A 15,020-nucleotide genomic window follows, 5' to 3' on the forward strand; every position below is an offset into this window, starting at 1 on the left:
AGAGCTAAAGAGTCGCCGAAAGTGGCGAACTGCAGAATTTGGTTTTCTCCGATGAGAAAACATGCCATCAGAATAAATGTGCCATCAGAATAAATGCCGAATATTATCGCGCAAATATTCTGGAGGGTGTATAAAAGCCTTGGGCACGCAAACATTTTGGCCGCAGACCTTGGACATTCCAACAGGACTCAGCACACGCCTCCCAAGAATGGTTACAAAATGAAGTTCCTCGCTTCATTTCCAGCGCACAATGGCCACCAAAATCTCCGGATACCAATCCGTTGGACTATTGTGCCTGGAATATTTTGAAAAGCAAGGTTGACACTAAAAAATACTAAAACAAGCGCTTCGCCGGGAATGGTCAAAATACCGCAGAGCCAAATTCGAGCGGCGTGTGACGGTTTCATTGGCCGTTTGTAGGCCATAATTCGAACAAATTTGCTTTTCATTCAATAAAATTAAAAAAATGTACAAATTATGGCGTTTGACTTTGTTACAGTTTTTTATCTCACCCTGTACATATGTAAATGTAAATTGATTTATTTATCGAAATGAATAATCTTTTGCCCTAAAGCAAATATAATTCAACTCAAAAGCGACCATCATTAGAAAAACGACCAATAATGAGACAATTCTTAAAAAAAAAAAAAGTAACGAGCCACGGGTTGAGAGGCGTGATTGTTTCAAAATTGCAAGTTAAAAGGGTCCATTTCAATAGGGTACTTCCTTGTGGAAAAGGGAATGGTAATTGTTTTCCTTTGTGCCTTTCTATTTACCAAGTAATTTTTCTTTTTTTTTCCTGATTTGTTTTTCTAAATGATCAATTTATTGATTCCATTTAATCAAGAATTGCCAAATCAAAACATAAAAAATACTCAAATGGTGAAATCAAATTAATTTAACAAACGTTAACATTAAAAAGAAATAAATAAGGCCGAAATTAACAAATCAAAGGAACGTCTTCTGTTATGGTAAAAAAAGAAAACTTTGCTTCAAAGCATATTAAGTAGAATAGTAAAGTTATTTATTTATTTATTTATTTATTGTACTGTATTAAATGAAATAGAATATATTTATTATGATTTTTCGTTAATATTTTAAGAGTACAATTATTTTTTATGAAAAGAACTTATTTTAGTTTTACTTTCTGCGAATTTGTAACTTTTGCAACAGTATTTCGCTGATATATTATTTTTAGTTTTAAACAAATGCAGAATTGCCATTGTCCTTTCTTAATTTTTTTTTTGCAGCATAAAAACAAAAAAATTTCATAACGAAACATAAAATTAAGAAAACAAAAAGGGGGTTTATTGTTGATTGGATTTTAGAATTTCTTTTTTTTAATCTTTTTGCTCAATTAAACATTTTGCTGTTTTTTGTCAGAATTTGATTTTGTTAATCGATTATTGTTGTTTGCCGACCGAACTTCTTTCGGAGTGCCAGATGATGAAACATCACTTGGCCATTCCATTAAAAGATCGGTTGCAAATCGTAATCGATCCGTAAATTTCAATTGTAATTGTTGAATGTAGTTTGTTGTTGTTGTTGATGATGTTGTCTAATTACCTTTTAGAGATCTTTTCCGAAACACACCTTCATTATGATGAAATTTTAACAGAATGGAACGGAATGCGTGCACAAAATGCATTGAATCGCATCAGTACGAAAAAAATCGTAAACGGATTTTAATAATCAGTTAAGTTTTTGTTGGTTGGTTGGTTGTTGTTTTAATCTATCATAGTAACAAATACAAACACACACGTAAAAAATAAAACAAATCAAACCGAAAGAATGAAAAGGAAACAAAACAGAACAGAAAAAAACAACAACAACTAAAATACAACAAACACAAAAAATAATAATGAAAACTAAACAAAACGGAAATAAATTTTCAAAATCATATCCATATATATATGTAGGTAAATGACATGTATTTATACACTGTTGTTGCTGTTGTTGTTGGACATCTTCAAACACTCACGCGTACAGACGTTTCGCATTTCATACACACCCATACATTCTTTGATGTATGTGTGTGGTTGTGGGTGTGTGTTTATGGCATATATGTATATTAGTATGTAGTATGTACGTGTGTGTCTATGATTTGTCTGGTATGGTAAGTGGTATGAAGAACACATAAAACCGAAAAAACACTTTACACCAATACAAAGATTATAAAGTATGTACTTATTATGTAGGTAAGTATATAGGTGAAAAAAAAAAAAAACAATATATATTCAAGTAAAACGATCTTCAATCAATCATATAATGAAGACACGTAACTGTATAATACCCACCCTCCCCCTTTCTTCCTCCTTGCCCGATATTATCAAGTTCTTACTAGATCATTTAATCATTATATATACATCTTTCAAACATATTAAGGTGGACTTAGTTTTGAATTTTCCATGAAATAAGTGAAAAGGTTTGGCAGGATCTCCCGGGCAAAAAAAAAAAACAATTTTTGGAAGTCGTAACTACATACAAGTCAACCTACTAATAAATTATTTTTACCACTGTATGTCACTCGAAATATTTAGCTATAATAATAGTTTTGTCCGCTGATGTCTCGAACATAAGCAGTTGTTTAAAGTCTCACATCAACAACCCATCATATTTTTTTATTTGTCTTCTATTTTTCGATTGCTGACGATGCGTCAGGTAATGATTAACATAAAGTCGTTCATGTATATTTTATTTTCAAACTGTTGGTAATGCAGAAATTAGTGTGTTTGTATTTTGTTTGATTACGTTGTAATGGCTTATTCATGTAGCACACACATTTTTGCTGCGCCCTTCTAAAAAAACTTAAAAGCCTTAGCGGATGCAAACATATGGATATGCTTCACGAAGCTTTAGCTTTTGGAGGAGTCTCGATGCCAAATAACCGTGATCCATTGGTATTTCGATCAATGTGGGTGTCTAGATTGTGTTGTGTGGACTGGCCGCCACTACACGTAGTAGACATACTTGTCATGTTCTTGTGAATATAAAGATCATATGGGACAATGACAGTGCAGTGATCTTAAGTCTTAACTGTTACCGATCCACGAGAGCATCCCGAATGATATTTGTAACAATCTATCCTTAACTAACATGGAAAACTATTAGGACGTAACTGTGATGAAATTGGCAATCTTAAGGCAGAAATTGTTTCGACTGCCGGAAAAGTGTTCAATCTACCCGGTATATTGCTTTGGCTGTGGTTTCTCCTACAAGCAATCACTGCTAAGCCAATTCTAATAAAAAAACAAATCCCAGACCTGTTGAGAGCACAACGGGCAAAGGCTTCGGGAGAAAAAACTTTGAGGCGCAGTCTCCGGAAGGGAAGGTGGCTGTGTCGTGTTGCAAAAATTATGTAATAGCAGGTTGCTGAACATTTTCTATGAACGACCGCTTGGTCAATCAGAAAGCCGACGGCAGAGCCGGTATCATATATCCTTTATAATTTATTACATTTGATTTGAATTTATTTTGTACAACCCCATCATTTTATGTTTCTGAAGAAGCTTTGTTTATTCTAAAGTGTTTACTTGTGACAAACAATAATAAATTAAACGATGACCCCACTCAAAACTAACATAAATATTGTAGATTCAATATTTAAATGATGGTTATCGATTCGAAGAGTATTACTTAAATTAGCTTTAAAAAGTCGTGGCACCCTGTAATCAAGATATGCATCCACAAAACATTCACTCACGTGACAAAGCATGTTTGTCTCGTCTATTATTTCACTTTAAAATGTACTGTTTTCAATACATTGTGAAAACCTCAAAATTTAAAAAAAATAATATATATATATATATGGAATTTCAGTTTAATGAGTGGTTAGGCCATGTCGAACGGATGAAAGGGAGATTTGAATGTACACATGGATCGTATAGAATGAACTTTGTTTGAGGGGAGAAATGGTGATGGGGGGAAAAACATTAATGATGGCGACGTTGATTTTTCTCAAATATTTTTACATTGACACTATTCTAGTTGAATAATAAAAATTCATATATAAATATTGACATACATACAGATACAATTCTAATAAAAATGACAGATCATGTAGTTACAATGGGGGAATGGAAATGGAATAGCTTCTTTAACAACCAACAAACAGTTAAAAAGGAGAAAAAAAGTACTCGGTGATGTTACATATTAGTATATGATTAGATATGATTAGATGTATGTATGCATGTATGTACGTACGTAAAAGCATATCACATATTGTAATGAAAAATACTTCAGTTGAATAAAGATTGCTATCGAATTGTAGATATATTACTATGTATGTATGTATATAGTTGTGTATGTACTAATAAAAATGATCTCAGTAAATTTGTATCAATATATAAATATAGATAGATCTATAATTTTCAGTCATACTTCTATGCCTGCAACATTATTTTATAATGATTCAACGTGAGGAATAATAAGGTCAAAATGCCAATGTAGACAAAATGCAAACATCATTGCAATCACTTGGGATTTCGGTTCGGTGATGGCAATGATCCCAGATGCATAATGCCTATGTTACTATTCTACATTTAAAAATTAAATACTTCAATACATATATGTATGTATTTATCTATCTTACTGCAATACTGTCCACTATGAGTATGACAAAAAAAAATTAATAATATTGGAAACTGTTCTGCTAATTATCTATTTGGCTAAACAAATATTTTGAATTAAAACTTCTTGTTAATAAATAACTCAAAAAATAGAAAAATAATAAAAACATCAAATAAATTAATAAAACAAAGAGGCAAAATAATACGTTGAAAAAAAGATATTAATTCAAACGAAAACAATTCCTAATATTATTATTATTCTGTACTGTTATTGGAAATAGTATTTTTTAGGAAATAATTTGTTTTCTTTTCTTCATAGTTCTTCATTCTGATTGTGGTCCAAGAGCTATGTTTGGGTGTGTTTTTTAAGTATATTGATTTTTTGCTTATCATAATGGGCAACACGAACATATTTTTCGGACGGGATCAAGTGAAAAATAATGCATAAATATAATATTTTCATTTATAGTTATGAAAAATTCGGCCTTCAATTCAATCATTTCAAAAGCCCATTGACAATTGTTACTAGAATTTTAGAATCCGCATTGGACTTTATGTGTTACTTATATAATTTGAAATTTATTTATTTGGAAGCTAAATCATGCCGATATCTTATACGAGCTAACTGGCGAACTCAAACTTCCAAGTGTGGCTTGTAACTTTTAACGATTAAAAGATCTTCCACTCTCCCTTGCCTTCCTCATATTTTCAGTTGCTCTCGTCCGCAAAAGATTTTATGGTCAAAAACTAAATGCAGAGTGTCCTTAGACTTTCCAAAAAAAAAGAAGGAATATAACAAAAGAGTTACTCGAAATGAAAACAAACAAAAAGAAATGAAAACAAAGGTGTACAAAGTAGGAGGATAATTTGATCTAGGAAATAGGCAACTAATAGTACTTACCGGTAATGGAGCACAGCAGCCGAAGAGTTGGTGTATTGCCCGAATATTGATTTATCATGCCCTGGCTGTGAGCTTTCGGTGCAGGCATACTTAATGTTATAGCCTTGTGGAATTTACGGCGACGTGGTTCGACAGTAACTATAGGCGATACTGCAACCCCACGCCCTAAAAGTTTTGCAGTTAAGTCTGGATCAACTGGTTGTGCCTATTGCATGAAATGAAATAAAGAAAGAATTCACATCATTTGGAGCTGAATACTTAGAAAAAATGATTTTTCTTCTTTTTTTAATTAATAGGGCCTTCAAATTTATATTTTATATATAAATGTAACAAATACATAAAAATTTTGCTGTCATATCAATAATACAAAAGTAATAAAATCATAAACAAAACTCTTAATAATAAATAGATACTTCAACAATTAAGTGTGAAGTATTTCAAAAGACTAGTAATTTGGGAACGCAAAAAGTTGTTGATTTTGAAATGATTTTTTTTTTTTCTATTTCAATCTATGACCGTGTATGTAACACTTAAAAGAGTAACGCATCCAATTTACATCTAAATGGTATTATAGTTAAACCTTAAATATTGAATCAAATTTTAACACGCTTACAAGCAATAAGTATGTGTTAATTCTTTGTGTTATTTTGTTACTTAGATTAGAAGGATTAGTATAAATACAGCGGGGCTATTTTTTTAATTAAATATAAGGTACATACTTTCTGATCTGTCGGTAGAAATTAAATGGCGATGAACATTTTATACATCTCAAGCTTTTTATAGTTGTAAACATATTAATAATACCACTAGTTTGGGTTAGACTTTCGACCCAACAAAAATGTTCAACACCATTTTATTTCCCAATAAATTTAGTTATCAAACAAATAAATTTCAACTACTTCAATATGATATAATGAAAATTAAAACGATGAAGACTATATTGATAAATTAAAATCAAAGAAAAATGCATAAAAATTGTGGTTTCTCCAAGAAGGGAAAAGAAAGAAACTTAAGAGAGAAATAAAAACAAAACACAAAATCGAAATAGAAATAGAAATGGAAACAATAATTAAAATTATTATTCCAAATTTAAATTTATAAATATAAACATGTATGTATGTGTGATATCCTACATAAACTGGGGCCATTGAAAAATCATTTTCTTTCTGTATTAAGCATTCCAAATGAAGGCACTTCCATTTCACCAGACCCTAAGTCTTGTTCACAAATATTTGTGGACAAATATCCCATGTTCGGAATTCCAAAAATAAATCCCAAATTGGAAGTTGAAATTATTGGAACAAATATGCATTTTTCTTTAGTCGAACGGAACGGAACGAAACAAACAAATCAGAACATTCGAAATTTGGTATTGCTTTTTTATTTGTAACTAAATTTATTGGGTTTCATAGTTGGTTAATATTTGTTGTTGTGTTAAGTAAAAGGGTTACATTATTTGTTTTAGTTTTTAATAATAATAATAATAGTAGAAGTAGTAGTAGTAATTGTAATCATATTCAGAAGAGATTCAGACGCGCCAGATGATTTCTGTTCTTTATTAGTATTGTTCATGTTTTGGAAAATATTTTCCTGATATTTGAGTATTTTGGATTTTATTATTTTTTTCACAGTTTATAGCAATCTATTTTAATCGATCCATGATCATTTGTTATTGTTTGTTAGATTTTGGAGTTAAATTAACTTATATAAGATACGTTCTGAGTCATATATTTGTGCATAAATTTATTGTATAGTTTCCATATCAATTATTTGTTATTGTTATTTCATATTTGCCATTGGGAATAGAGTATTGGTAGCAGGAAATTGCAAGAAATGTCTAGTTTTTTTAAGGAAATTCTTGTATGAATTTACATTTTATGGCTACTAAATATCTTGACATCTGGAGCAGTTATAAAATATGTATGGATTATCAGGAGTTAGAATTGTCGGAAGTGACAAAATAAATGTAGAATATAACTTGGATATGAATTTGAATATCAACCTTCTTCAGAATCATTAAAACTTAAACGTGTTAACAACAAGGTAGTCATTGAATACCGCACAGATACTGAATATGCAGTTATTATTGTCCACAAGTAGTTGATAGATAGATAGACTTTATAAATCGAATACAATTTAAAAATATTACATACTTTGTGTTGAGTTTTCACTTTTCCATAATAATCACTTACATCCATTTTGAAAAATTATTTATTGTGAGAATACATTTCTCGGTTAGCAATGGAAACAAATCGAAGTGTTTTAACTTCACTTAATAAATGCAGTACAGTGCTGTGCAAACAAATAATTTGATTCAAAGATGCACAGCATGAAACTCCAAATGCCAAGATTTGTTTCGAATGGAACGTAAAATGTAAACGCTTCTAAGTAAAGTAGTAGCACGCTAATGATTTATATACTGCTATTGTCTGAATGTTGAATATGTAATAATCATATTTTATAAGTACTTGCAGATTGATGTTAAATAAGCTTATAATTTTTGGACTTTAAATGGTTCAAGCACCACATGTTCATAATAATACTATGTGTTGCTCCATTTTCTTTACCAAATAAGGGAAAAACGCTTCTTCTTTGGTACATGATTAACGCTAATTTTACGTAATTTTTCCGGCGCAACACCCTTGCGAGGTTTAAAAAGATTTACCTGTAAGCCAACTTTAATCTTTTTAGTTAGAGCTCCTTGCGGGAATACGGCCTGCACCTGGGGCACCACCGTGCTAGACACCATTCCACCTTCGGGTCCGATAGCGTGTACTTCCTGGCGTATACGAGTCACAACAGCAAAGTATTGTGGAAAATCGTATGTCACAAATCGGCATACATGATTTCCAGCCTGTTCTTCAAGTTGGGCGATTTCTGGGAGAGAGAGAGGGAGAGAGAGAGTGAAATAAATATTAGTGCACATCCAAGTGCGTTTTTTTTTTTCAATGCATACCTTCCGGCTCGAAGCACTGTTGCAGCACATCATGGATAATTTCTTCGGAATTCTCAATAGTATGTTCACGCCATGTTTCGCCATTGTCCGAACGCAAAATTATGATTTCACGTTCTTTGCCACGCAACGAGGCGAAATGGGGAACTTCCATAATGACAGGGCCAATAAACTTCGTAGATACTGGGCCCAATTCGAGTACGCGGCTTGCTAAGGCCTCCCCCTCCATCAGCTGAGGAGGGTGCATTGTGCGCTGCGGTTTGACGTAGCGACAAGTGACACGCGTTGGTTGGGCTGTCGAACGCGATGGTATGATCATGCGAACACCACTGTGACGACAGCCTCGCATAGCACCACCGCGTGCATCAACCAAAAAGGAAACCAAGAAACTGAAACAGTCAAATGAAAAATCATCAGTATTTAGCATCTACACTCTGAGCTTAACCAGACAATAAACAAACCTCTTCCACTGTAATTTACGTCTATGCATTTCAAGAAAAAAGTTTGGAAAATATACACATGTATGAAATTAGCATATTAGTTTGCAGTCGTTCTGAACGATTGTAATGAACTTAAGAAACGCAAGATATGGAAAACTCCAAAACAAGAAGGGGAAACAAAAACAAACAACATTGTGGAGAATTGTGGAGACATCTAACTTACCCCTCGTGTTGGTGATCATCGCCATTCAACATATCGTTGGATATGTAAATGCCTCCATCACGCATCGTTTTCGTGTGGACAGCGTTGTAGGTTTGTGCCTTCTGGGGACTTATGGCACTCTCTACAGCCGGTTGCGGTTGTTGCTGCTGTTGTTGCAGTCCAGCGTTGGTGTATTCAGCACTCTGGGCCATTCGATTCGAGTCCACACGCTCATCGCGTGTCACGTCAATGGGCAGAGAATCATCTCCTAGGGATTTCATTTCATCAACTGTCAGATAGCGATAAGGTTGGTCGGAAAGCATATTATCTTCGCCTGATCGATGGAAACATTAGCGAGTAGCATTGGCGACATATTTGGGCAGTGGTATATTTTGGTGGTTGTAGTGTTTGTTTTAGCGATTTGTAGCATTCCAATTTGTTCGATCGATTGATTGTTTGTTTGATTCAACACAGCAGAGTTGGATGATGGTAATGTGCAGTGAGATATTTGAAAGTACATACAAAAATGATGAATGAGTTAGGGTTTCGGTTTCGGTTTGGTTGTTGATTTCTAAATTTGACAATGACATATATGGTATATGTATATATACATTCATACATACGTATAAATCAAATCTCATGCATAAACTTATAGCGACCATTGTTTGTTTCCCATAATTTTATTTTTATTGTTATATAATAATAATTATTTGTTTAATAAAAATTTATTGAAATCAAATCAGTATGTCATTTTTTCGATGCAAATTATTCGTTGGTTCGCTTAGCTTATTTTGAATACATTTTATTCGCATTTTCACATAACCACTTATCAATCCAAGTTATTAACCAATTTAAAGAAAATGATTTGATTTCAGACCATCGTTCAAAATTGTATGATACACACACACAGATACATATATATATATATATAGAAAACATTATATTGCTATTATTAGGACGTATTTACAAGTCACAGTTTTAAAATAATAATAAATGTGTTTATACCGGCAGTTGTTTTTGGCTATTTTATTTAATTTACTTTAAAATCTAAACGGGATTTGTAAAAGATTGAAATGGGTAATCGTGGATTGTGGACATACAAAAGACTCAATGTGATGTGGCAAAAGTTACCGATGGTCACGCATCCTTAAAAAAATTAAGATATTGAAAATCCTCTTTTTTAATTTATAAAAATGGATCCCATATGTAATCACATTTGGATATCCATTTTTAATAATGCCAACTATTGTTTCATAGTGACGTTGAATCTCATCCATTTCATTTAAAATATACAGAAGGTCATCGGCCACATTAATTTGATACAAATATAAAATTATAAGATAATAAGATGAACAGATTGAAGCGGTGTTGTGGATATAATTATCTAGTACGAATCATTTTGTAGGGAGCACTAAAACATTGGCAAATGGGGGCAGTAAAAACACAATTTGTATTTACAAGATTCAAAAAGAATTCTGTCTCCGGTTTGCCGAAAACAGACCACCAAATGTATGTATGTATTTTTACACACAGAAAAGAGTTTGTACATATATATGAATATATATGAACAGCCATGCCCAAAAATAGCCATGCTAATAATAAAAATCTAAGCTGTAATGCCAGTAAAATTAAATTAAGGGAAAGATAAGAAATCTGAAGTCATTTTGACAAGAAAGGGGAAGACCTTTCTGACGATGAGCCATTTTAACTTTTGTTTCTTAAACAAAGATTTTTCGTTTGCAAAAAATTAGGCAAAACTTAAAATAGGCTACTAAATTTTTAATTGTTTGAGCAGGTTTAACCTACAGACACTTTGTAAGATTTACACGAGCTTTCCTCATTCTTGGTCTAAGGGAATATTGAACTAGTTTCCTAGATATAACCGTTAGAAATAGTTCTTGCTTTTAGTTTTAACGTTCAGTTTTGTCAAAAATAGGGAACAGAGTTCTTTCTTATTCACGGATTGTTTCAACCCATTTCAACGATATCCCATATGTGTAAAATATGAAAAACAATATTTGTATTTGTCACTCGGTTAAATTTAATACACTCTTATTAATTTTAAGCTTTAATCTTCATGCTCATTAATACTGGCACAACCTATTGTACGAATCTATTAAAAACCGAAATGTTTCTAAACTTTATTTGTTAAATTTGCAAACAATTGATGTGTTCGCAAAAAATTCATTGGATATTCACACAACCGGAAAGGATAATGAATACGCCAAAGATCGAGAAGAGGCCAACCTTAAAATATTCTATTTTTTTATATATGATAAGAACGAAAAACATCAAACATATTTCTTAAAATAAAAAAAGAAGAACTAGGCCATATTTAAAAAAAAAAAAAAAGAAAATGTACATTTACTTTCTACTTTCAGGGTGCTTACCGTCATTTACCCTGAGCATCAAATATGTTAACAACTTGTATTTTCACAAAGTAATTGACCTTTACAAAGGTCCAAACAAGCGATATCTGCAGTGGTTTTAAATTTTCACACTGTCGCTCTGGGATTTTCTACATAATGATGACAAAAATCTCATAAAAATAAAGCCAGGCGTCATTTTGTGTCAAAGTAGACTACTGCTGATTGCGAGGTTATATTGAAACGAAGGTTAACCCTAAATACATTACTTACTTCTCATAGCAAAAATTATTGAGATTTTAATCTATTCAGGTAGACTTCTGAAAACCAACCATTTAGTGTTGACAGGTTAAATTACTTTTACTACCGCGATGTCTTAGTACATTGACGTTACCATAGAGCGAGTTACTGACTGTATTATTATGGAAGTTAAAACGACTTAACGACTTTCAACTCATGCCAATTTTGAGTTATTGATATCACGTTGTCGGAATTCGCAAAAACAATCGAAATTAAAAACCTGTTTTATGAAATGTAAACCGTTTCTGTAAAACTGACTTAACTCTTTTTTGTAAAGATTTGGCAAGGCCTTTGAAAAAATAACACAAACTATATTAACAAGTATTATGAGTATTAAACGTTCGACTTTAGCGGATATCTTGCTCTCCTGAAAATTCGAAATATCGTATACTCGAAATATCGATATTCTGAACTGATAACACAATATACATAACTAGATTTTTAAACAAAATAAATAAAAAAAAAACAAAAATTAGTTGTTTTCTCTCTGTGTAAATTGAACATAGGCCGTGAATAAAAAGGCTACATACATACATACATAAGATGTTTACAATACAATTACATCTAGAACGTTGGTAATATGTAGATTGGTAGAGGTATATATGAATGAACAGGTATATGAGAATACAGGTAGTAAAATGAGGAGCCCATTTTCACAGGATTAAGACTTACAGGACAAGAACAGTGATTCACCGCGATAATATGGCAGATAAATGTGGCTATCGTTCTTTTGGCGGTCACTTTTAATGCCCAAACACGGATCCCAATCATTTGTGTCACCTATATTTGGCATGTGTTGTTAGTATGTAGATGACACAATCAAGAAATCACAATTTACAATTATAAACGAAGGGACAGTTTCAAGTAACGGCTCAAGTGTCACAAGTGGGAAGTATGTTTTGGTTGGTTCGTGTTCTTATTCTGTTTTGGTTTAGGGCTTCTTGTTTGGAGGGGGACTATCCATCCATTCAATGTACAATGGAGGGATGGTCACGTTCAAGGATTGGGAGTTGGAGTTGGAGCATTGTTCGAAAATATGTCTATGTGTGTCTGTGTGTGCTCGCAAGTTTTAGTATGGTAATAATGTTGGAGAATGTGTGAACATAGTTTGAGCCAAATAAACTAAATAAGGAATGAACAAAATATGTGGTGCAATTTTACATTCCCCTAAATCTAATTAACAAAGTTCCATGATAACAGAAATGTAAAATGTGTGACATGTTCACTCCTTTGAGATACATACCTCCTTCTTCTTCGGAATCGGACATAAAGGATTCGTGCATCGCCTCCGGGGCCACGACTCGATACTTTTCATCGGAATGGACTTGAGCGGAACCCTCGGGATCATTGGTATACGATTTCAATGAATCCAAAACGCTAATGTAGCCCAATTTGCGGGCAATGTCCAGGGGCGTTTGGCCATTCGAAGTTTGAGCATTGGCATCGGCGTTATGCTCGAGAAGAAGCTTCACAATGTGGCAGTGTCCCTGCTGGGCACTCTGATGCAATGGTGTATAGCCAATGGAAGTGGCCGAATTGACATTGGCGCCGTGCTGCAAAAGGAAACGCACCATATTGGCCTGGCCGAAATGTGCTGCAACATGTAGTGGTGTGTAACCGGCCTTCGTTGCCATATCAATGTTGGCTCCATTGCGCTGCAGTATTTCGGCAACGTTGACATTGTCCTCTTGGGCACACAGGTGCATCGGTGTCAATCCGTTTTTGGCTGGATGATTTACGCCAGCCTTATGTTCGATAAGCAGATTCGAGATTTCTGTGTGTCCTTCCTGGCAGCTAAGGTGCAGGGGAGTGAAACCAGCTTTGCTTTCCGCATTGGCTTGGGCGCCATATTCCAACAGTGTTGTAGCAATGTCCATCTGATTCTTGCGAGCCGCTATATGCAACGGAGTGTGCCCATTCTTGGCTGTTGCATGGGGACTAGCACCTTTCTCCAGCAACAACAAGGCAACATTCTGATTGTCATAGTGGCAGGCCACATGTAGCGGTGTCACGCCGTTCTTACCTTGGGCATCAACGTCTGCCTCCTTTTGCAGCAGCAACTGGGCGACCTTGATGTGACCATATTTAGCAGTTAAATGCAATGGGGTAAAGCCCTTCTTAGTGGCAGCATCTAATGCAGCGCCATTTTCAATCAGCACAGCAGCCACCTAAAATGTAGAACGGGTTTGTCATTTGCATGTATGAAGTAGAAGTGTCTAAGGAATACGCCAGGACTGGATATATTTTGATTATCTTGTCTCTGGTTGATTTTATTGATTGATGACTGTTTGCTTGACTTGTGGTAGTTATGAAGATGTGTGTGTTAGTATTAGTGAAATAAGTGTATCAATACATAATGAAAAGAAAAATAAAGCTAATTTACACCTTCGCCCAATCAGAATATGTTACAACATAAGTGATTACAGAAAATGTGCTCTTGTCTTAAGATAGCCCCACAGAATTTGTCTCCTAGTTCATCCTTGCTAAAGACTTAATTGTATTCCCGTTACCAGAAACATAGGTCTGCCGTTGTTCCCGCAGGCGGACCAAAATTGAAAAATGTTTTTTTTTTGTGTATTACACTAAAATAAAAATACCTAATGAAAATTAAAATATCTTCTTTTTATTTTAAATTTTCTTTTTAATTTCTTTTTTGCTTTTGTAAAAGTTAACAACAATTGCAGCAATAACAAATAAATAAATAAATAAACAAAAATCTGTGCAACTATAAGATAACAACAATAAATATATGTATATGTATGATGTTAAATTTATCAGTGGTTTTATCAAGAAAGGGAGAGAGATAGAGAGAGAAACTATTACAAATAATAATAGTAATAATAATCCATCAATAAATAAATAAATAAATAAACAAATAAATAATAATAATAACAGAGAGAAAAGAACAACACTTATGTAACGACGACATAAAACTTGAAATAGGTTAACGAATTTGAACAACTTTCTGAATATTTATATGAAATACTCCTGATGGCGTATCCAAAATAATTGCATCAAATATACAGTATCAATGTGATCCATAATCTTTTTGGCAATTAATTGTTTTACCTCATCTTGGCCCTCCTTGGCGGCAATATGCAAAGCCGTGTACATATCCTTGGTGGTGGCATCCACTTGAGCACCGTGTTGCAACAATAGCATGACAATATCAACATTGCCCAATCTTGATGCAATATGAAGAGGAGTTTGCTGTTCACGTGCACGCGCATCCACTTGAGCACCATTGCGCAATAAAATACGTATAATATCAGTCTGTTGACAAAGAAGAG

The 15,020-nt window shown here is 33.4% G+C and overlaps 1 protein-coding gene across 12 annotated transcripts in view; it reads right to left on the reverse strand.

Moving 5' to 3' along the window:
- The window catches only part of LOC101900112 (ankyrin-3), a 156,623-nt gene that overhangs the window by 115,169 nt on the left and 26,434 nt on the right, over positions 1-15,020 (reverse strand). For 6 of the 12 annotated variants that reach the window (XM_059131863.1, XM_059131859.1, XM_059131868.1 and 3 more), the window contains exons 5-12: positions 14,800-15,003; positions 12,974-13,898; positions 9,086-9,398; positions 8,884-8,904; positions 8,426-8,811; positions 8,135-8,346; positions 5,470-5,674; positions 1,567-1,593 (exon numbers count right to left, since the gene is read on the reverse strand). In XM_059131863.1, coding sequence (XP_058987846.1) covers positions 1,567-1,593; positions 5,470-5,674; positions 8,135-8,346; positions 8,426-8,811; positions 8,884-8,904; positions 9,086-9,398; positions 12,974-13,898; positions 14,800-15,003 — 2,293 coding nt within the window. Of the gene's footprint in view, positions 1-1,566; positions 1,594-5,469; positions 5,675-6,838; positions 8,347-8,425; positions 8,812-8,883; positions 8,905-9,085; positions 9,399-12,973; positions 13,899-14,331; positions 15,004-15,020 lie in introns of those variants that run through there. The other 6 variants (XM_059131862.1, XM_059131867.1, XM_059131860.1 and 3 more) reach the window with 5 other exon arrangements.

This window comes from Musca domestica, unplaced genomic scaffold (assembly GCF_030504385.1).
Source record: "Musca domestica strain aabys unplaced genomic scaffold, Musca_domestica.polishedcontigs.V.1.1 9, whole genome shotgun sequence".
NCBI classification, from domain to species: Eukaryota; Metazoa; Arthropoda; class Insecta; order Diptera; family Muscidae; genus Musca; species Musca domestica.